The sequence below is a fragment of the Cygnus olor genome, chromosome 17, assembly GCF_009769625.2.
Source record: "Cygnus olor isolate bCygOlo1 chromosome 17, bCygOlo1.pri.v2, whole genome shotgun sequence".
Classification (NCBI taxonomy): domain Eukaryota; kingdom Metazoa; phylum Chordata; class Aves; order Anseriformes; family Anatidae; genus Cygnus; species Cygnus olor.
This window is the reverse complement of record NC_049185.1, coordinates 4,879,535-4,900,211: the sequence shown is the minus strand read 5'-3', so window position 1 is coordinate 4,900,211 and position 20,677 is coordinate 4,879,535. Positions and strand designations below refer to the sequence as shown.

At 37.8% G+C, this 20,677-nt stretch overlaps 2 protein-coding genes across 8 annotated transcripts in view; one reads left to right on the top strand and one right to left on the bottom strand.

The window, feature by feature from the left end:
- Positions 1–3,244: 3,244 nt before the first annotated feature.
- RAB36 (RAB36, member RAS oncogene family) lies at positions 3,245–19,794 on the bottom strand. 7 transcript variants are annotated; one of them, XR_005825107.1, is made up of 12 exons: positions 16,789–16,911; positions 15,990–16,078; positions 14,792–14,880; positions 12,124–12,189; positions 11,502–11,603; positions 9,353–9,417; positions 8,703–8,754; positions 7,014–7,095; positions 6,296–6,386; positions 5,638–5,757; positions 5,262–5,403; positions 3,245–4,353 (listed from the first exon to the last, which is right to left on the bottom strand). XR_005825107.1 is itself a non-coding variant. In XM_040577145.1 (12 exons), exons 3-12 carry the CDS (start codon positions 16,056–16,058, stop codon positions 5,339–5,341), a joined length of 801 nt encoding a protein of 266 aa, XP_040433079.1. In that variant the 5' UTR covers positions 16,059–16,078; positions 18,411–18,544; positions 19,654–19,794; the 3' UTR covers positions 4,515–5,338. The 7 variants fall into 7 exon arrangements, 6 of the variants coding, with proteins under 6 accessions (XP_040433079.1, XP_040433082.1, XP_040433078.1 ...); XM_040577145.1 differs by lacking the exons at positions 3,245–4,353; positions 16,789–16,911 and adding exons at positions 18,411–18,544; positions 19,654–19,794 and having other exon boundaries at positions 4,515–5,403; XM_040577148.1 differs by lacking the exons at positions 3,245–4,353; positions 16,789–16,911 and adding exons at positions 18,448–18,544; positions 19,654–19,794 and having other exon boundaries at positions 4,515–5,403.
- The window catches only part of RSPH14 (radial spoke head 14 homolog), a 92,278-nt gene continuing 91,258 nt past the window's right edge, over positions 19,658–20,677 (top strand). The window contains exon 1 of the mRNA XM_040577149.1: positions 19,658–20,452. Coding sequence (XP_040433083.1) covers positions 20,254–20,452 — 199 coding nt within the window. The 5' untranslated portion in view covers positions 19,658–20,253. The remainder of the gene's footprint in view (positions 20,453–20,677) is intronic.

The window sequence follows — 20,677 nt, the reverse complement described above, 5'->3', positions numbered from 1 at the left end:
TATTTCTAGGGTGTTTTCTCACACTCACTGGGCTCACTTTTTCAGAGACAGCAAGAATTCTGATGAGTCAGAGGGACTTCTGTATGCACGCTCAACTTTTGGTGAACACTATTAAACAACTGCAGCCTCTGTATTCATTGAGGTAGTACAGCATCAGAAGTTCTGGTGGCCATTGACGGGGTCTCTGAATTTTTGCTTATACTTTCTACATTCGACTGAGTATAGTTTTATCAGGATACAAAATTTCATTAGGGTTCTGGAGGCAGACATGTATCTGGGATTGGTGACAGAGCATGCTGTGACAAGGGGGCTGAAGAGCCAGCCCATCCAGCTCACGCCCTCCTGGCCCACAAGATTGCCAGTTCTTGCCAGTTGAAACAGAACTGGAACTGAACTGGCCATGGAGCTCCCTCCTGTGGGAAGAAGAGCTAGTCCGCTTAGCCTTAAAAGCGGAGCTCCAGGTTATGAACTTTATCATGATTGCACACAGGAGAATCAAGAGTTTTGTAAGAAAACAAAAAACGAAAAAAAAAATGGAAGCACATAACCAGAGTCTTTCTAAGGAGAAATAAAACATGATTTGTCATTCATATGTGGCTGAAATTAAGAAATCGTATTTTTGTATTACAAGGCAGCACACTGTGGTAGAGTCTGGCTAGGCCAGTTATCTCCCATAGTCCTGTCCAGCCTAAATTATTCTGTGAGACCAGGAACACGGGAACCCCATTTCTTAAGATTCAGAGAATGGCAATTTGTTGCCTTGAGAACAACCTTATGGCCCAAAATAAAGGAAACCCATCAGCCATCTCCATTAACTAATGCAGATTCTGCTACAACTTTAACCTGCCAAACACTTCATTTTAACTCACATCCTATGAGGATGAGATACAGTGAGAAGTTTATTGCATTTCCACACTGGTAGGCTTTGTTATACTCCCCAGAACAACTTCTGACTATTGATGAAAACCTGAAAACACAGAATACAACATCTACTCATGAAGATGAACTCTGGTTGTACCTCAGTGAGATGAGCCTGAGCTGAGAACCAACAGGAAAGGTCTGAATCACATGTGACATGATCACATGAGAATATAAAGAATAACACCCTAAGTGTCAAATAGTCACTCAAATGGCAGAAACAAAACCACTAAAGATTAAAACGAAAGGGGGTTTTATAGTAAAAATGAAATTTGCCTGCCAGGTGACTATTTCTTGAATGGCTTTTGATCCGTTATCAGTTTTTCCTCAAAGAGATATACATGCTTATTTAAACAGAAGCTCATTAACCATTTAGCTTGTACTTATTAAGACAAGAAACAGCATAACACTAATACATCTTTGTGAAGATTATTACACCTGTTCTTTAACTTTGCTTCAGACTCTCTCTGAATTTCAAGTTATCCAACTTCTCACCTGCAAATTCCACAAGGAAGCCGGTGCTGAAACCAGTGCCATGATCGCTATGAAGTTTCCAACTGGTATAAAATTATGTTTTAGCCTGCTTGTGTTTAGAGTTAATGTCAGTTGTTCTGACATTGTTTTCAATAATATTAAGGCTTCTTCAAAACAAATGAAGTTGCTGATAGAATGGAATAACATGCATAGAATACAACACAGACCAGACAGGAACATTTAAGAACTTGCAAACTGATGTTTATTTTCCCACTAAAGTTAGGTTTCCTTTGTGCTAATATGATCTAAGATTCATTTTAGATTATCAATTATTAATACCTAGTTCTTTGCACGGGAAGTCCCACTGGGACTTGAAAGAAAAAAATCTCAAAGCATCTGTCATAGATTGGATGGAGTCAGACCACTGTCAGGGGATAGTTACTGATTGACAGTTTTGCATAAAGTTTTTGGAACTACAGACGATAAAAACCAATAATGACATCAAGCAATGCACTGAATCATTAGAAAAACTGTCCCAGTTGATTTTCCAAGCAACATGACTGCATTGCTGAAGAAATTACACCTCTGATTTTCTACAAGAATTGCAGTCAGCGACAGAAGAAACCCTTGGGAGATATTATTTTATTTTTTTGAGAAAAATATAACCTGATTTTTTTTTCCTTTATTTCTGATTCATTTTGCAGCTGCAGACACTGACACCGTGACTGCACCAAAACCTAGCACCTAGCCTAGACAAGAAGACAAGGCATGCTATCCTAAAACCTATCTTTTGGCCTCCAGGACCATTATCAATGGTTCCAGGAAGGAACCAGAGCAGTTTGTCTGCTCAGTAACAGCCACGTGAAACTGCCAGAATGCGCTGTGGGTATAGGCAATTCTCAGCTGAAGGAGTACTGCTGCAGCAACGCTGAACTTGTCCACCTACAGGTACATTATTGTCCTCGGAACACCACTATCTGGTAGTGTGTGTTCAAGTTTTCTTCTCTGACATGCTCAAGGCATGTTCAAAGTGCATGACAAGACACCTGCTTATGTCCAAGAAATATATATGAAAGCAAAATTTGGTCTGAAGCTCAGGCCTATTCATCATAAGTAGCAGACAGAAGTTCGAAACCCAGTTCTAGAATAATAACTATTTTATGAATCATTTACTCATACAAGAAAGTCTTTAATAAAGAAATGAACTGAGAATAACTGAATGAAAGAAAGACAAAATTGTGAGTTTCAAATTACTTCAGAGAAAGTTTTCCATATGAAAATAGAGGACTATACTATTTTTTTAAAAAGTCACAAATACCACTTCTGTGAGTTTCTATTTATCTATCATAACCCAAGGACAGCAGTACTCATCCACAGCACAGTACACAGGAGTGGTTATGCGGCTCCACCGTGCTTCTAAAATTGCTTCTGAAAAGCATTATTCAAATGCAAGATGTTTCATATACATACATAATACACTGCAGTAGAACGATCTATCTTTTTCTACTCTCATTCAAACTCAGTGAACACAAAGATCATGGCTATGCTGGCCACTCAGTGGAAAGCATGGTACAAGCAGAGTACATGCTCATCATCTTGTGAAAGAGATTTGTGAGATGAAATACACAGAACATCAGAAGGTCAAAATATCACACATTCGGATAAATAGCTCCTTACATACCCCCACATATTCACCTTCTCTACCAAATGCTACATTTGCATCTTTGCCAACAGAATCGGTACAATTGCCAAATAGGAGATTGTCTGATTAAAGAGAGAGAGGGAGAGAGAGAGAGAGAGAGAGAGAGAGAGAGAGTGTTCCCAGATCTCTATTCATTATATTCTTTGAAGCTCCTTCATTAACAAATAGTTATCTTTATTTTCTCAGTTTTCCAGATACTGTAGTTTTTGTAATGATTGAACAAACATCTTCTGAAACTGTAACTTGTAACCATCCACAGGTTTCTTTCTGTCTCTCCACATTTAAAACAGTTGCAGTTAAGAAATCTAGAACATTACAAAAAACATTTCACTCTTTCTTATGCCAGTATAGCATGTAATGCTGGATTTGAATTTTAGAATTATAAAGTCATAAGCAGCTGATAAAGAGTTTTCTAGAGAAGCAGTCTTTCTGTTTAGTGAGATGCATTTATTTCATTTCCCTATAACTTTTATGGGATTTTTATTTATCCTTTTAACTTCTTTTCTACTTTTTGCAGTTGAAACCTAATTACCAAAATCAATCATACTAACACCGTTTCACCATATACTGAGCAAATAGTTATTACAGTAATTTCCAACAATGTTATTTGTCATTTCATTTCTGGCAATGTCATTTGTCAGCAGGAACGACTTCTAAAACAGCAGAATCTTTTGGCATCAGTCATTGCTGCCCAAGAGCGGAAGAGTTTTCTAAAGCTGCTTTACTTATGTAAAATTAAGGGGTGCCCAGAGATAATCTCTCTCTATTAGACAATGATTGCAATTTCTAAATAACTGATTGCACAAGGTTATGTTAAAGGGTATTTGAAAAGCCATGAACTGGGGCAATGATTTTGATCCAGCCGCACACCAAGTACACGCAGATGTCCAGATAGCAGGTTCTACAGTAGCATTCAGTAACGACATCTTCATACAGCAATACTGTAGGTCTTACTGAGCACGTGTCCTTCTTGGGAGAACCTCTTTTCCCACCTCTCTAAACGCACACGTACTTTTAAAAACTTTTCACAAAATGGCAAAAACTATTCTCTACTATTACAGCTTCCAGTATGCAGTGGGAGCAAATTGCTCCCAGCATAACGTGATCAAATTAATCTTGTCCAGTAAAAAGCAGAAAGAGTGACTACAAGTTTAGCAGCAGCACTGAATCTAACCTTACCAGCTCAGAGTTCCTACCACAGACAGAGATGAACAGTTCATGACTGAGACTGCATATGGTTCCAGAATCATGTTACATTACTACAAACAAACAAAAAAAAAACAATTAGAATAAAATGCCAATAATTACTCTTAGCAACATAATAGAACTGCAGTTCTTGTAGACAACCTTCAAGAAGATTAATGCAGAAAAGGATTCTGCGTCTTCTTTGGAAGACGGAATTCATGAACTCTATTTTTTCCTCTGCCACTCACTGTTACACAATCTGTTCTTCTTATTCAAGAAAGTGGAAAACTATAGCATTCTTATCTGGTAGCACTTTCAAAATATTAGGCAGCTGGGATGAAACAACAAAGTTCCTATCTGGACTTCTCCCAGCCTTGAAAATATTGAAATAACTGGGCTCTGATTCTCAAGTGGAAAAGACAGAAGCACAGATTTTTCCTGGATGGAGAAATCACAATGAAAACTATGCAGCCTGCATTTGTGTACTTCCATACCTGTTCCTTACTGTAAAAAAAAAGAAGAAAAAAAAAATTCTGTAACTGTTTTATACATTTGGAATACATAAAAACAAGTCAGAGTAACATTATGCTATGATCTAATAATATTTTTAGAAGTCAAAAAGATGGATAGCAACCTTTATTCTGAACTGCCATTTGTTTCTGCTCCCACGAGAATGCAACTTCAGTACTCAAGATTTCTAGAGAATTATCAAAACCCAACACAGTAAAGTTACCTAACATTTGACTACAAGTTTTTCTGGCAGACAGGTGAGCACATGGTGCTGGCAACATCTTCTTGCATTAAGACAAGCATGTCATGTTTCCACTACAGAGAGAAAAGCTTATCTAACGATCATACCATCCAGCACAAGTGAACACTCAGAAAAAAAAGCTTGGATAAGATTTTCCTCCCTCATTTCCAAAAATACAACTTTTTACTTCTGATTTACTTTCTGATTACTTTACTTTACTTTCTGATTTACTTCTGAGAGCTTTTGTTGTTGCAGGTGCTCTATGCAGGACTACAGAGAAGTAAGGCACTTGCAGAAGCAGTTGACAGTCAGCAGCAACTTGGACTGGCTTGAGTGTTGCCTTCTGGGATTTCCATCAGGTTCTTTTCCAGTTCTGTAGAAACCAAGAAGTTATAAAAATCAATTCACAAGAAATGATACCATCCAATATTAAGGGTAAGAACAGCTGGATGCATCCCAAATCACTCCTACATGTCAGAACTCAGGAAGACACCGAAGTTAATACGCTTGCAGCTCTGTGAGACAGGCTTTGATGCTCAATAAAATCTGCCCAGTCCTTGAGAGCATAAATGTAGAAAATACACACAAGAAGCAAAATTTAACATACTGATGAGGTTTCCCGTCCCAATTTGAGCCACATGCCCCACGGTCTTTTCCAGCTCCTTTATCATGGACTGTTCAAAGGCCAAGGCAGCAACTCGGGAAAAGAACTCGTTGACATTTTCCCCTAGGAAACAGGACAGAAATGATACATTTTTGCAACTGCACATCAGTGCATGTTCAAACATGAACAAGCGTATCTGTGAACACACCACCGATCAATACTGTGAAGGATCAGGCATTTCCAACAGTCTTTCTCTGATCACTGCAGACAGAATGTCTCTTTCTTTTCCACTCTGGAATACTGTATCCTCTACTGTACCTTTTTTTTTTTTTTTAATTAGCAACAGGGAGAATTCAGTTTTCGGCATAATTGTTTCATTCCTAATGTATCTAGCAGTACACACACGTGTTTATGTAACTATCCATGAATTAAACTTGCCTAGACATTGCACAGCAACCTAAGTAGTCCTTTCTGTAAACACGACAATGTAAGCACACATACAGATGCTCAAATAAAATCAACCATCTGAAGTTTCTAATAGCAACAAAATGCAACACAATAAATAAATAAACTGTATTGAAATAAGGAAATTTTAACTTCCTCCCTCTTTAACACTAGCCTCTGTGGTTACTTTATTTTTATATCCTTTGCAGTAACTTACCTGTTTTGGCTGAAACCGACCAGTATTCTGCCTGCATCTCATTGGCAAAGCGGATAGCATCTATCTCTGTCCTTTCACACACAGCATCTGACTGAGTAAATACCAAGAAATATCTTTAAGATAAGAAGTATACCTGTGCTAGTAATAATACAGAGGTATCCTGTGAGGTGGACAGTTTTCACAGTGGCCTTTCTGTCCTTGCCTCGTAACTTGTGTAATCATGCGTTACTGCAAAAATGTTCTAATACTTGAAAAGAAATTACTTAGTATTGCTTCTAAAATGGAAGACTCTGTCCACCTTCTACTGCATTGAAACAAAACAACAAGAAAGTTGACCACTGTATCTAACTATATAGTGCAGCAGAGAGCTGTAAAGAAAACAGCCTGGTTATTGATCTTCAAATTCTTGGTACTCTATCTTTCTCAGCAGAAGAGTTACAGGACCAAATAATCATAATGGTTCTTTTTGCTTAATCCTTGCCTCTGTCTTGGATCCTTTTCTTCTATTCTATCTATTTTTACTGTGCTCAAACACGAGCTTCTCCCCAACCCTTTTTTAATATTTTTTTCCCCCTCTTTCTTCTCTCTTCTTCTTGTTCTAAGACTACAATTTTTCCCCCTTCCACAAATTTTGCTTTCTTGTGTGTTATTTTAAGACCATTTTCCCTCTCATTTGTTTTCCATGATCAATCATACCAGTATCTTGCTATTTGCTTACCACCAAATCTTTTTTTGTTCCGACCAGAAATATGAAGCTGGAATCTGGCCCATTCTCCCTCAAAGCATCTTCCAGCCACTGTCTGAAATGCAGAAAAGAGATGAGAGTGTCAGAGGAAGTATGGAATATCAGAGGTAGATAATAGGGTCACAAAAAAAGAAAGAGGATGAACTTCTGTGAGAGTGTCAAAAGCTTCTTTTTCTAGACAGGAGGGGAACAGGAGCTATTCCAGCTCCTTTGAATATATGCCTTCCACTAATGAAAAGTTCAAACATGCCCGCTGTAGAGTGCAAATTCACCCATAATATTAACACCCAGACATGTTATTTATCAGTATAACGGGAGGGGGCAGAGTTTTGATAGAGATAAGGAATAAAAAACAAGAAGTAGAGTTAAAAATATGAACAACACAGCAGATTAGGTAAGAAATGAATAAAGAAGAGTGAAATAATCTATTCAGCAAGATTACAAGATATCTCCCTATGAAGGCTGCATGACTCTTGTCTCATAAGCTTTTATATTTTTGTTACTCTGGCAATCAAGTTCCTCTTGAGTCATCCAACACAAGTCAAGGAAGGAAGAGAGTGTGTGTGGGGTGGAAATCAGGTTCACAGGTTTCAATTATTTTCAACCAAGCAGAGACACTAATATATATATAATTTTACAAAGTCCTATGTAAATGATTTAAATACCACAACAGTACTCTAAGGGAATACACACATTTAAATAAGACAGAGTACAGATTGTAGAGAAACACATACCTGCCTTACAGTCATAACAGTATCTTAGAAATATATAAGCTCTGAGTCCGGTAACAACAGTGTGGATCACAGATCCACATTGGGTTTTGCAGCCTGCACTAAAAGCAGAACAAGTTTGCTCACATCAGTTAGTGTGCTGCTATACCCAAAACATTTCAAGTACTTAAACTAGCAAATTTAGCTATACCTATATATACACCTTGAGTTTTGTTTTATTTTTTTATTTTTTGACAGATGTATGGGACAGTGCACAGCTGTGCCAGGGAGGTTCACACTGGACATTAGGAAAAAAAAATTCTTTACTGTGAGGGCAGTCAAATACTGGAACAAGATTCCTAGAGAGGTGGTTGATTGCCCATGCCTGTCAGTGTTGAAGAGGCATTTGGATAATGCTGCCAATAATATGCTTTAACTGTTGATTAGCCCTGAAATGATCAGGCAGTTGGACTAGATGACCTTTGAAGGTCCTTTCCAACTGAACTGTTCTATTATAACAGAATCACTACAGAAACTAGAGAAAGAAAATAATATTGAGACTCTTGAGACTTTATGCATGAGATGCATCACATTGATTTCATTATCTACATCAGATGCAAACCTGTTACTCTGTTTATAGCAAATGGAGGAAAAAAAGATGCTTTTGAGATGCTCTTCATCTCTTCCTGTGTGTCTAGTTTTGGAAGGATCCAGCTCTTAGTGACGTGCCTTTTTCTCTACACTGACTACAAAGCAAGTCAAAGATGATGTTCAAATTTATGCTCAGCATTTTTCTCAGAACTATTCCAAACACATGCCTATCACCATTCATTTCATATCTCAGCGGAAAACACACTCATAATCCTACAAGTCCTCAGCAACTACAGGCCAAAGAAGGCAATTAAACCCCCTGTGAAAGCTGTAAAGGCTAAGCCAAAATACAGAAACTTACTTGGTGTGATCCAAAGTCTGGATATCAGCCAGATCAAACACTGTTATTATAACTGCAATAAAAGAAAAAAGTAATTAAGTTAAAAAGTGTATCAGAAGTCTCTCCAATTCAACTCAACTTGTGAAACAGAAAGAATGCTTAAATACAAAGTGCAACAGTAGGTTTAACATAGAGGAGGTGGGAGACTACTGATTTGTTTACTCCCCTTCCTTCTCTAGCACCCAGTAAGACTGCCATCCTCAGCCTTCAACTTTAATAGTGCTATCTGCAGACTACAGGTAAAGATCAAATAATCCTTTTATTTTAGGACCCCTTTAATTCCTGAAAAAAATGCCTCTTATGGGAATACTAGAGGTACACACTTCTCAGTCTAGCAAAAATTTTACCCAAAATTGAAATTCTTTCCCCTCTAGACACAGTTGCCATTTTTTACTACTTCATCATCGTAACATTCAGAGCTTGCAGGTGTGACAAGTAATCTATTCATGAGGTTTTTCAGTCTTTTCCTCTCTCCAATAATGGAGAGCCCATTCCATCATATTGTATCTCCAGGTACCTGTCCAAGGAGCACATATAGGTGTATGTATATATGTTTCTGTATAAAGTACAATATCCTGTCACAGCCAGGATCAGATTAATATTGTTCTCACCCTCTGCTCCTCGGTAGTAAGCAGATGCAATGCACTTGAACTTTTCCTGACCTGCTGTGTCCCATCTGTGCAATGGGGAAAAAAAAAGAAACTCCAGGTTAATGAAACCTAGCGCAACCTGAGTAAACATGCTAATGAAGCAACAGACTGGTACACGTTGGAGAAGAATGATAGCAGAGAATTGTTGCCATCTGGAACATGTTATTCATTAACTACTGATAGAAATACAGTAAAGGCCTATTATTTAATGAAGCCATTTTAACGCTGGTTTTATCCTTATTTATTTATTTTAATTTTTATTTTTTTTTCTAACTGGTCATTTTGGAGACCGTTCTTTGAAACACGATTCAAACATTCATATTTGCACGGTAAAAAAAAAAAAAAAACTTTTATTAAAGCATCATTTCCTCATCTATGTCATTGCTATGTATTCCTAGGGCAATCTAATTTTGAAACTATTTTCTGGGCTAATACTAGCTAAATTACATATTAGCCCACACTAGAATCTTGTAACTTATGATATGATACCTCTCCATTAATGACACCAATAAAGAATTAAAAAAAAATAAATAAGAAGGACAGACAGAAGGGCTTCTTAATAACAAAGATGATATACACTTCTGCCAGCTACTGCCAGTACTACAGACATTTGGGTTTTTGCTATAGCATAGCACTACCAGTCATTGGTAGTTGCAATTTTAGCATGTGTGTAAACCTCTCAGCTAGAGGGGGCACCAGTGCTTATCATACGGAAATGTTTTACCCAGCCACTGAAGAATCTGTAGATAAGGCAACCTTCAGGTTAGTAGGCTATGAACCTTCTTGCTTCAGCTGACGAAGTACTGATGTTTCAGTGTAGATTTTTAAAGGCACTCAAATTCCAAAAATCATAGAATGGATTAGGTTGGAAAGCATCTAGTTCCAGCACCGCTGCCATGGGCAGGGACACCTCCCACACCAAGTTGCCCAGGGCCCCATCCAACCTGGTCTTAAACACTTCCAGGGATGAGGCATCCATGACTCCTCTGGGTAACTTTTTCCAGTGCCTCACCACCCTCTGAGTGAAGAATTTCTTCCTAATATCTAATCTAAATTTACCCTCTTTTAGTTTAAAACCATTACCCTTTGTCATATCACCACACTTCCTGACAGAGTCCCTCCCCAGTTTTCCTGCAGCCCCCTGTACGTACAGGAAGGCCTCTATAAGGCCTCCCTGGAGCCTTCTCTTCTCCAGGCTGAACAACCCCAGCTCTCTCTGCCTGTCTTTGTAGAAGACAGTGCCTGACAGAATTTTCAAAAACAGAGTGGCACTGAAATCAGTGGGAAATTGAGTGTTTTCCAATAAATCCCACTAGCCATCTATTTGCATATTTAGGCACTGAGATTTCAGAGAAAATGTTTCCGAGCAAAAAAGTTTTAAGATTCATGCACTAAAATACTTCATACAAAGCATCTTATTTCTGCTCTACATCACACTACAGCGTAGATTCAGTAACATTCTTTCCAGAAAAAATATAGCTAGATGCTTAAAATACCAAAGGACGTCCTTAAGCAGAACCAAAGCAGGTAAGAGAAGGCCAGGATTCCCAATAGGCTGGTAAACAAAGGTGAAAATCAGAAAGATTTTTGGACTCACTTGAGCCTTCTATGTTTTAAGGAAAACCACTTATTTTGCAGTTAGGAGACAGTGAAGCCACTGGACACATTACAGTTGATTTCAATTGCTGCAGGAATAAACCCTCCCATTAAAGTCAAGTTCCATGATCATAACACACACTAAACCCAAAGGACAGAATGGAACAACAATAGCACTTGACAAAGTTTGTTACAAGAGCTTCTGCTTCTCTTCCAAGAAACTTGAGTAAAAAAGGCAGAACTGTAATGAAATGGAGCAAGACACCCAAAATTAATTTTCATTGACAAAATTTTAACATTTTTAGGACTAAGAGATCCAAGACAGGATTACGTATGTATTTATTTGTTTATTTATTAACTTAAACTGCAAGTCCAGTTAGAGAACCTGTTTTTCGTATCATATTATGCAATGGGCATTTTTTTTTTTAATCTTTATTCCATTAGAGCCTGCAGCAATTCAAACTCCACCTAGACTGTACTCTATGTGATACTTAACCACAATGTTTCAACCTACATCTGGAGATTATATGGTATTCCTACTATTTCAAAACGTTCAATTTCAAAATCCACTCCAATGGTCGCCTTGTAATGTCGGTCAAAATTATCTTTACAAAATCTGCAATGAAGAAAAAAAAGGATGAAAGGATGAAATACTAGCAACACCTAGCTACAAATAGCTGCAAAACTAACACTAGCTAGGGTAAATTATATAGAAAAGCATGAACTAACTGTGGAGTGGCTATATATTGCAGAAGCATACATAAAAGCACTGAGAAACTAATTACCAAAAAGGAGGTAACATTTTGGGTCATAAATACAAAAGGAACATGTGATTAATCGATAAGATTAAAAACTTACCAAATTCTCTTAGAAACATGGAAGAATTAATCGAAAATGTAAAGATAAACAGAAGGCTGTCATGGTGATCACAAGCTACAGAAATTCAGTGCTCTGTTCAATGGACTTGGGACACAAAATGCACAAGAGCTATTTTTAGCATCTGGCAAATACTACATTGTATTATATTTGACTGGATACATACTCAATTTAGAAAACTGAAAGCTTTACTGCTACAAGTGATACACTTTGAACTTGTGAAAGAAAAGATGCAAACCATTTGCTGAGATATACTGTACCTGTTTATGAGGCTAGTTTTCCCAACATACAGGTCTCCTACCACAACCACTTTGGATATTTTCAGCCTGTTAGAAATATTTGAAAACACTAAATGCTTTTAGTAACAATTTCAAAATTCTCACTAAAACAATTCTGACTTAGATCCTTAAATAGCAAGTGACGAATATGTGCATCTGCAACTCCAGTTTAACTAAATGCCACAGTGCTGCAGCAGGATCTTAAATTGTAAGAAAGAAAAGGTCACAAAACAAAACTCTGGAGAAGAAATAGTCCATTTCTTACTCTGTTTCTTAATATCGTTTCTTAAATATATTCCTATGGGACAGAAGCTCTTGCAAGTATATACACTTGGCAGTTTGCACACAAGACCATATAGTATCTACATCCTTATCAGCCCTTTAAAGAGTAGAAGTTTAGACTCTTCTGCCATTAAAATTAATTACAAGTTTCTCATTGACTTTAATACTACAGAATCAAGTCCTAAGTACACAAACAAGAAGTTACTGATAACAAAATAACCCACTGCAAAATTAGTCTCTTGGGAAAACAAACAAACAAACAAAAACACACAACAACCTCAAGGCTAGAGCCAATACACTTCCTGACTATCTGGAACAATATTAATCTGAAGCTGGCTTCATACAAATAATCCTCTTTGTTCTGGGTCCTCCCACAGAATACAGCAGATGGGCTTGAGGTGACTCAACCTGCGTTCTTGAAATTGAAATGTAGTGTATCTGTTAGGAGATACAGGCGGATAAGTGAATGTAACGTTATTTGTTGACTGAAACTTGGATTGACATCTCCCATGCACATGCTACAAAAATGCTTTAAGAGGTTTACTATACTATTGTATTAAGAAATAGATTTTTAAACAGGGGAAATAATCTTCTATTGAATGCTATCTCTGGTTATATCAGGCTTCCATGCGATGGTGATTTCAAGTTAGTGATTCTAAGCAGTCTAAATCTTGACTGGTGAGCTACACAGCTTATATTTCAGAAAAAGGAAGGCATGTTGTGTGCTAGTCAATGCAAATATGGTAGCCACAGGCCCCTAACCTGCTGATGTCTCTGTCTAATTAACTGTTAGTGATACAATACTGAAGAAAATCAACTAGCTTAAGGGAAAAGCAAAAAAAAGCAAGTGGTGGTTTGAAGGTATATGTTCCATTAATTCTTTCTGGAAAAGAAAACACTCCCTAGATTAGACATTTTAACACACTGATGGAATATCAAGAGTCTTAAAAATAGCCATTAGCTACTGAACTTCTCAGAGTACCTTTCCAAATGACAAAGAACTATCCTATTACTTGGAATAATGGAAAAGGAAAATAACGGTAATTCGTGACAAGTTTCATAATTCCTGTACCAAATACTCAGTTGTCTGTCCCTTCTACCACCATGCCCTGCCAAAAAATAACCTAATAATAATCATATCTAGATTGGAAAAGTGGCAGGAAAGTACTTTCATTTTATTCACAAAGCCAGAATGGAAAGCTTTTTAGCTATACTGTACATATAGAAAATAAATTAGTCGGTGTTCCAGTTTACTCTGAGGAAAAAAAAAAAAAACAGATACATCTTGGTTATGGAGGGGAAAAAATGCCTTGATTCACTAAAACAAGCCTTGCCAGCAGAATTGTCCTGACACTTGTAACAAATTTAAATGGAAGTAAAACAGTGGCTGTGCTTCTAAAAGCTATTAACTCATTGATGTCTCTCAGACAGACATATTTTGGCTTTTTTTTTCTTCAAGTAAAATTAATGGATAGTGAAATGAATAAAAAATTCCATTTAAAGATGGATATCATGACAAGTCTCATGGTAATTAAGAGCTCTAGATCTAAGAGAATAGTGAACTAACTGTCAGTATTCATAGATCTTTCACTTTATGAAAGATCTTTTACACTGGAACACAGGAGCATTTATTACTAAAACATACAGTTATGTACTTTAATGGAATAGGAATAATTTCTAACACAGTTCAGATTTCTTGCCTTGCTTCAGGAATTAAATGAGTACAAGTATCTGTTCTGGGAGAGAGATGACATGAGAAAACAAAGAATATGAAAAAGGCATAAAACAGAAAAATCTGTTTTTCAGTGCTATATATTTACTCCAGAATTTGGATCTAGTTTTAAGGAAACATTTAAAGAAAACTTCTCGGCATGTATACTATTAAAAGATTAAAACTAGATTCTTATGTGCTTCAAGGAACAAAACTGCTATGTTTAAATCTGTCCAAAGCCTTTATCAAGTGCTCATTTGGTACACTCTGTATGGAGCCTGTTTTCTCTGTTGGTGTCAGTATATCTGCCCTATTCCTTCTAACTGCTCTAGCACTTGCTTTTTGTGCTGACTTACACAGGCTCAACACTAAACAGTTGGTTAACCGTTAAAATCGTTCCAACTAAGGGTGCAGCTATTTGTTGCTAAATAACAACCTTATTTTTTCCAACTCTACTTATTCCAGCAGGAAAAGAAGAAGAGGTACTTTATTCATTCACTGTCAAACAGTACAGAACCATCATGGGGATGGGCTCAGCTGTCTTTAAATGCACTGGAGTAAGGAACATGAGGAATCAGGAAAAGCCTATAAAAGAAGGAGTCTATAAAGAGGTTAAAATACGTGCTTCATTGCACACTTGGTTTCTTACCAACTTACCCAACTGTTCCAGTGCTCTGCTGACAAGCAGTTCTGACCTGTGCATGGAAGTGCTCTTTAAACTGCAGACAGGCCTCGGGTGTGTACCACTGAAGACAGGAGAGAACAGTGACTGGAATAAACTATGTGATGTCTACTTTGCAACAAGTCAGATCAGCAAGGAAAAATAGAAAAGGAGACTACTTCAAAGAGCTTGTCAAACACAGAGGTACCATGGATTAAGAAAAGGGATAGTTTGGGCTAGAAGTTTATACAGCTGCCCCACGGGTATGCTTGTAAAAATTCCTTTGAACAGCTCATTTGACCACCTTCGAGTGTCAGCATCCGAACCCTAGCTAAACTTCCACAGCAAATAGATTTGTTCACCACTCTTTATAATAATAACTATCTTAAATTATTCCAATAATCCAAGGCACACAAGATAAACAGAGGTGAGAGCATGCCACAAGCAAATCATTCTTACTGCAAAGTCTTTAAAATCTCTTACTTGCGTGAAGCACTGATTTTATTACTAGTTTTCAATTAAGGTTAGCAGGTTAAAAATGAGGAAAACAACAGTGATGGTTTTCATAAAACAAAAAGTAAAATATGCAGCTGAGATCAAGCATGAAAAAATGCTAATTCCTATTAAAATGATCTTTTGAAAAAAAATATATATCAGAATGGTAATACTTTGTCCTTCCCTGTCCTCAACCCTTCTGTTACACTTCAAGTATAAAACTCTTTGGGGGCAAGAATGATTTTTTCTGTGTTTCTATAGTACATTTGATCTACAGTATGACTAAGGTTCCTGCACACACAGAAAATGAAAATTGCCTCAAATTCTTTAACCAAAAACTCCACATAGATCTAATTAGTCTTTCTGAATATTAATTACCAGCTATGGCTCTCATTTCCTCTCAGTGGAGGAACTTTTTAACCACAGTAATTATTAACGTTTGGCTGAAAGAACGGGTATTATAAGATAACACTTCTGTTGCAAGAGTCACTTTCTGTTGAGGTTAGAAGAAAATATGATTATTAAGTATATTAGCACTGAATGGGAAAACAAGGTCACATTCACCTCTGAAAGAAAACCTTAAAAAATCTGCAATTCTAGCAAAAGGCATCAACTGTACATTAAAATAAAATACAAGGGAAATATAGTTTAATGTGGGAGGTGCTACAAACTCTGAGCACAGGGATAAAGAATGCTTACCTTAGGAAACTGGGAGATTATTCTGTCCCTACTCACTGGGGGAACCATATGCTTTAGGCTGGACTTCATTCTCCAAATTCGATTCAATCCTACCAGACAGAAAACATGTAAAGAGAAACAAGATATTTAGAAATTGTCTTAACACAGGGAAAACATGATAAAAAAATTAACCATCCTTATGGACTCATCACCTTTTTTTCCTTTCAGTATAACTGGCAGCTCTGTGACTTTGTGTTAAAGAAAATTGATTCTCGTGTAAAAAAGGCAACTTCTGTGTGCACAACTGTAGTAAGAAATAGTGGTTTTCTCTAACAACAAAGCACTGTCTAATTCTGCAGTTGGGCAGAGAACTGTATACTTAATTAAACCTAAGTGCTAGCAGTTAAGTCCCCAAATAATTTTGCAATGTTTAGTTTAAAAATCCTGCTCATCATTATTTTAAATGCCTCTGCATAAAGCACATTTATTTATGTGAGGGGATATCTGATTTCACTAGGTCAGAAGAGGAAAGGAGGAACAATGAAGTTGCCACATTTCTTGGCGTGAAACTTTCATCCAAGATCACCTCAGAAAGAACTACATCAGTAGACAGTCTGACTTGGAAGAGTAACACACAAAAGCCACAAATGCATGAAGATATCCCACTCGAGACACTGTGTGTTGGTTATGCAATGAAGCCTTTTGGGTTGTTAGGGGAGAGGACTCTTAATAAGGTACCAATACCAATTTCTTACTGGCATTCAAAAGCATGTTTCTAATAAGAACATTCATCATGCAGCAAAGTGTAAGGAGGACTCACCGTGCAGCAGCTGATGCGGCAGGATCCCAGCCACACGACCAGCTCAGCCTGCTGCTGCGTGCCCATAGCAACAGGCTTGCAACAGTTCCCTTCCTCCCCTTCTCTCACAGATCAGAAGGCGGGGTTGGAATGGAGTAACTGAACTACACGCAGTTTGTTTTAGAACAAACTGGTCTTAGCGGTCATTCGAATACCTCTGATCAGAAAGTACTCCTTAGTAAACTCAACAGTCCCCTCATCCTAATAGCTTCATTTTCTTCTAAGGTAGTTGCATATATGGATACAAGGAGAAGGACTAACACAGCAGAGAAGGAACTAAAGGAGTAAGGAACTGTTACAGAGCTAATATTAAGCAAAATAGCAATTATAAAGGAATTCCTAAGGGATTTTTTTCAGTATTTCAACTGGATTCCATCTCCGGTTTAGAGTCAGGATGCACATGCCACCAATGAGCCATCTAGAATTATATAAATGTCTTTCTAGTCATTAGTAATCTTGGTTCCTGACATACCAAACAATAAAAACAAGAAGTAAGAAATCTCACCACTCTTTTGTATTGCCTAAGTATTGTTAATCAACTCATTACTTTAGACTGCATTTAGTATGCTAGACTGTAATTTAGGATGTTAAACAATTTTGCTGTTTGTTTCATTAGTATTTAAGCTCCCAAATTTCAGGAAAAAATAAAAACTCTCACATTCAAAAAAAAATAATCCTATTTTGATAATGCTGGAACAGGCTTGGATGTCCTAACATCCAAGAAACAAGCCTCTTCTATTCCTGCAGCACACTAAAAATTTTAAAGGTCAAATCGGTGTGGACAAGTAATTAAAAAAAACAACTGTGAAGTATATATATATAAAAAAAAAACACTCCTGTTGTTTTACAACCATAAACAAAGAATTATGCTCAACAAAATTGCCAGTCCACTACTTAGAATCAATGTTTTATCATCTTTTGCAAGGAATTACTTTGGTAAGGGATCACTTCAGGCACTCATGTGATCTCAACCATACTGAAAACAAAACAAAATATCAGATTTGTAGCTGATGAGTTATTCAGCAAAGAAGGCAGCATTACAATTTATTTTAACCATATATATATAGCTCCAGCCATCATGCTACTTTTGACTATAAAACCAGACAGACCTAGATGCTTTTTATGATGTGCTCCTGCCCTTTTGGCAAGATTGAATGATTTTAAGACAACGTTAATTTCTTGAAATAGTAATTCTGAAAACAAAAAGGGAAACTCTCCCAGCTGGTAAGAACATCACATTGTCACTTGCTTTCTCCATTTTCTCCTAGTTCTGGTTCAACACATCCTAGGCACGTAAAAATCTGTCGTGTACATAGGATGACTCACTGTTCGTCTACTAGAGCTCTTTCACAAACTAAGCTACAATAAAAAAAAAATCAATTCAAAAATCTCAGTGAATCCAAAGTCCAGGAGGGACCAAGGTAATCAAAGAGAAACATTTTAAAATTGAAAGGCCATTTTTACTTACTGAGTGTATTTAATCTTTCTCTCACACATTGAATTACCAAACCAACAAGTTAACCACACCATTAGAGGAAAAAGACCAATGATTTAAGAAACACAAAGGTGCTGAAAATACTGACAATTCTATGTACTAAGATCCACATTTTCTCTTCTTACAGAGCTTGGTCACCAAGGAGTACTGGGAATATACTGTTTCCATGGCATCATACCCCTTCTTACATCAATGATGCAGGAACAGTATCAGCTGCAGATTCTGTGAATAGACAAATGATTTAAGAAAGCCTTCAGAAACTGTGTATAATATTAGTTAATATCATGACCACTAACTAGGATCAGTATACCAAGCTATGGTGAGGGACAAGCCAGAACTCACACCAAGAGGATAAGAACAGAGTTAAAACAGGGGGACGTGAGAAGTCTTTTTTCTCCATCCCTTCTACATTGAGAAAAGTTCACATTCTTCTACTGAAATAGGGTGAACCTTTAAAAATATTTAGTTAGTAAAAGTCAAATCTAGTCTAGGAAAATAAACTCTACTTTAAATAATCTGCTCTAAAATGATACTGAAAAAAATGCATCCTTTCCTGAAGATACTTTAATTTAGTCATACTTTTTGTTCTGTGGATTTTGATGATCACCCAATGAGAATCTATTCCTCCGTTTTCTTTTAATCCGGCTGATCTGATTGACTTTGGCTTTGTAAAATCTAGTTTAAGAACTTCGATTATGATAATTGTAACTCAAATATAATGAAAAATATGAGTAACTTCTCTATTTGCAGAGAAATAACCTTTCATAGCTCAAGCTGTTCAGTTTATTGCTGTCAGGCCACACTGACAACACAGAGCACCTCGAAGCTCTGCTATAAACACTACGATATGTGCTCCCTCTGTAGTGCCCTCTGAACAATACTATTTCACTGAATCGTACTAAAAATATGACTAAACAGTGAATACAGTTATGTGAGCTTACCTAATTACAATGAAAACCCCTGGTATGCAGTCTAGCTGTTTATAGTGCCATACTGTAGAGACTAAGAAAAAAAGCTACCCAAAGCTACTACGCTCCCCTGCCTCCTTGTACCTCATGTCACTAGCCTACTACGTCACCGCCACTAACTTGATTGCCATTTGTTCAACCTGAATTTTTTCCAATTTTGTCAGGTGAAAATACTTTATGATCTGTGGGCAGGGAACGAACCTCCCTCCCGGTTTTGCAGAGGACACGGGTGTGGAGGGACCCCACAACACCATGGCAGCGCCCACGCCGTTCCCCCACGCTCTCCCGTCCCTCAGGGGCCCGCGGCGCTCCGCAGCAGCCCGCCGCCTCCCACGCTAGCAGAGACCCCAGCTTTCTATTCACCAACTACGCCGTTGACGCCACTCATTCTCAACAGCCACCGTCAAACGCGTTCGTTACGTTATTGACGCAAGGCCAAAAACAGGAGAGGGAGAGGAGCGCTTGGCTGCGTAGTGTCTATTCACGGAGCAGGGCGTACGCAAAGAGCCGGTTGCTGTGGCAACCAGAGCGCGGCCGCGAAAGGCGCTGAGGCGGCGGTGGGGGGTGGGTGGCGGCCGCCTTACATTCTGTGGTGTGGGACGGAGGTCCTTTCGTTATTTAGACATTTGGCTTGTTCTTCAGAGAGAGAAGCTGTTGTTAGGTAGGGTTGTTTTTTGTTTTCTTCACCGTGCAGCTGTTTTTTTTTTGTAGTTGAGCAGTTTTCAGTATTCAAAGCGGCGTGTTTCTGTCAGCAGCCCCGTTCCCTTGCCGAGGAAGGGGGGAGTCACTGGTCCTTTCGCCTCTTTCATAGCTTCCTAACAACGAACGTGTACTAAAATTGCACTTTCAGGAGTCAGAACAGCATTCAGTCAGTCGTTGTTTTGGTTCATTAGCTGTCTTGTCACCAGGTGCAGTCATTTTGGAGTATTTTTAGGGATAAGGACAATCCCAGGAAAATTAGGGATGGCGAGCACTCGTATCTCAGCCCGGCTTCCCCCTGATATAGACCCCACAAAAGCTCCTATTGCATTTGGAAGGAGGGCCCTTTCTAAACTGAACAAGGAGATCCAATCTCCTGAGCTGCTGACTCAGCAGCGTGCATTGATGGCACTCTGTGATCTGGTGCATGACCCAGAAAAAGTCTACCAGGCAATACAAATAGGTAAGTGGTCTGGTATCAAAAGCTTTGACATGGCGTTGGTGGCTGAGGGGAGGGACACTTTACTCTGGTGCCCTATTTCTTTCCCTGTGGTATCCTTGATGACAGAAAATAGCCATAAAAATTTTGGGGGTTAGATCTCTTACTTGTTTTACCTTAAAAGATAAAGTATATTATAATACCATATACCCAGCAGTTATTTTAAGAGTATACTCACTTTAGGATTTA

Coding starts and splice junctions, on each gene's coding strand:
- RAB36 (XM_040577145.1), bottom strand. CDS start 16,058: ATGAAGTCCAGCCTAAAGCATATGGTTCCCCCAGTGAGTAGGGACAGA. Junction 9,418..11,501: donor ATACCATATAATCTCCAGAT/GTAGGTTGAAAC, acceptor CCCATTGCACAG/ATGGGACACAGCAGGTCAGG. Junction 7,096..8,702: donor CAGACTTTGGATCACACCAA/GTAAGTTTCTGT, acceptor TCTGCATTTCAG/ACAGTGGCTGGAAGATGCTT.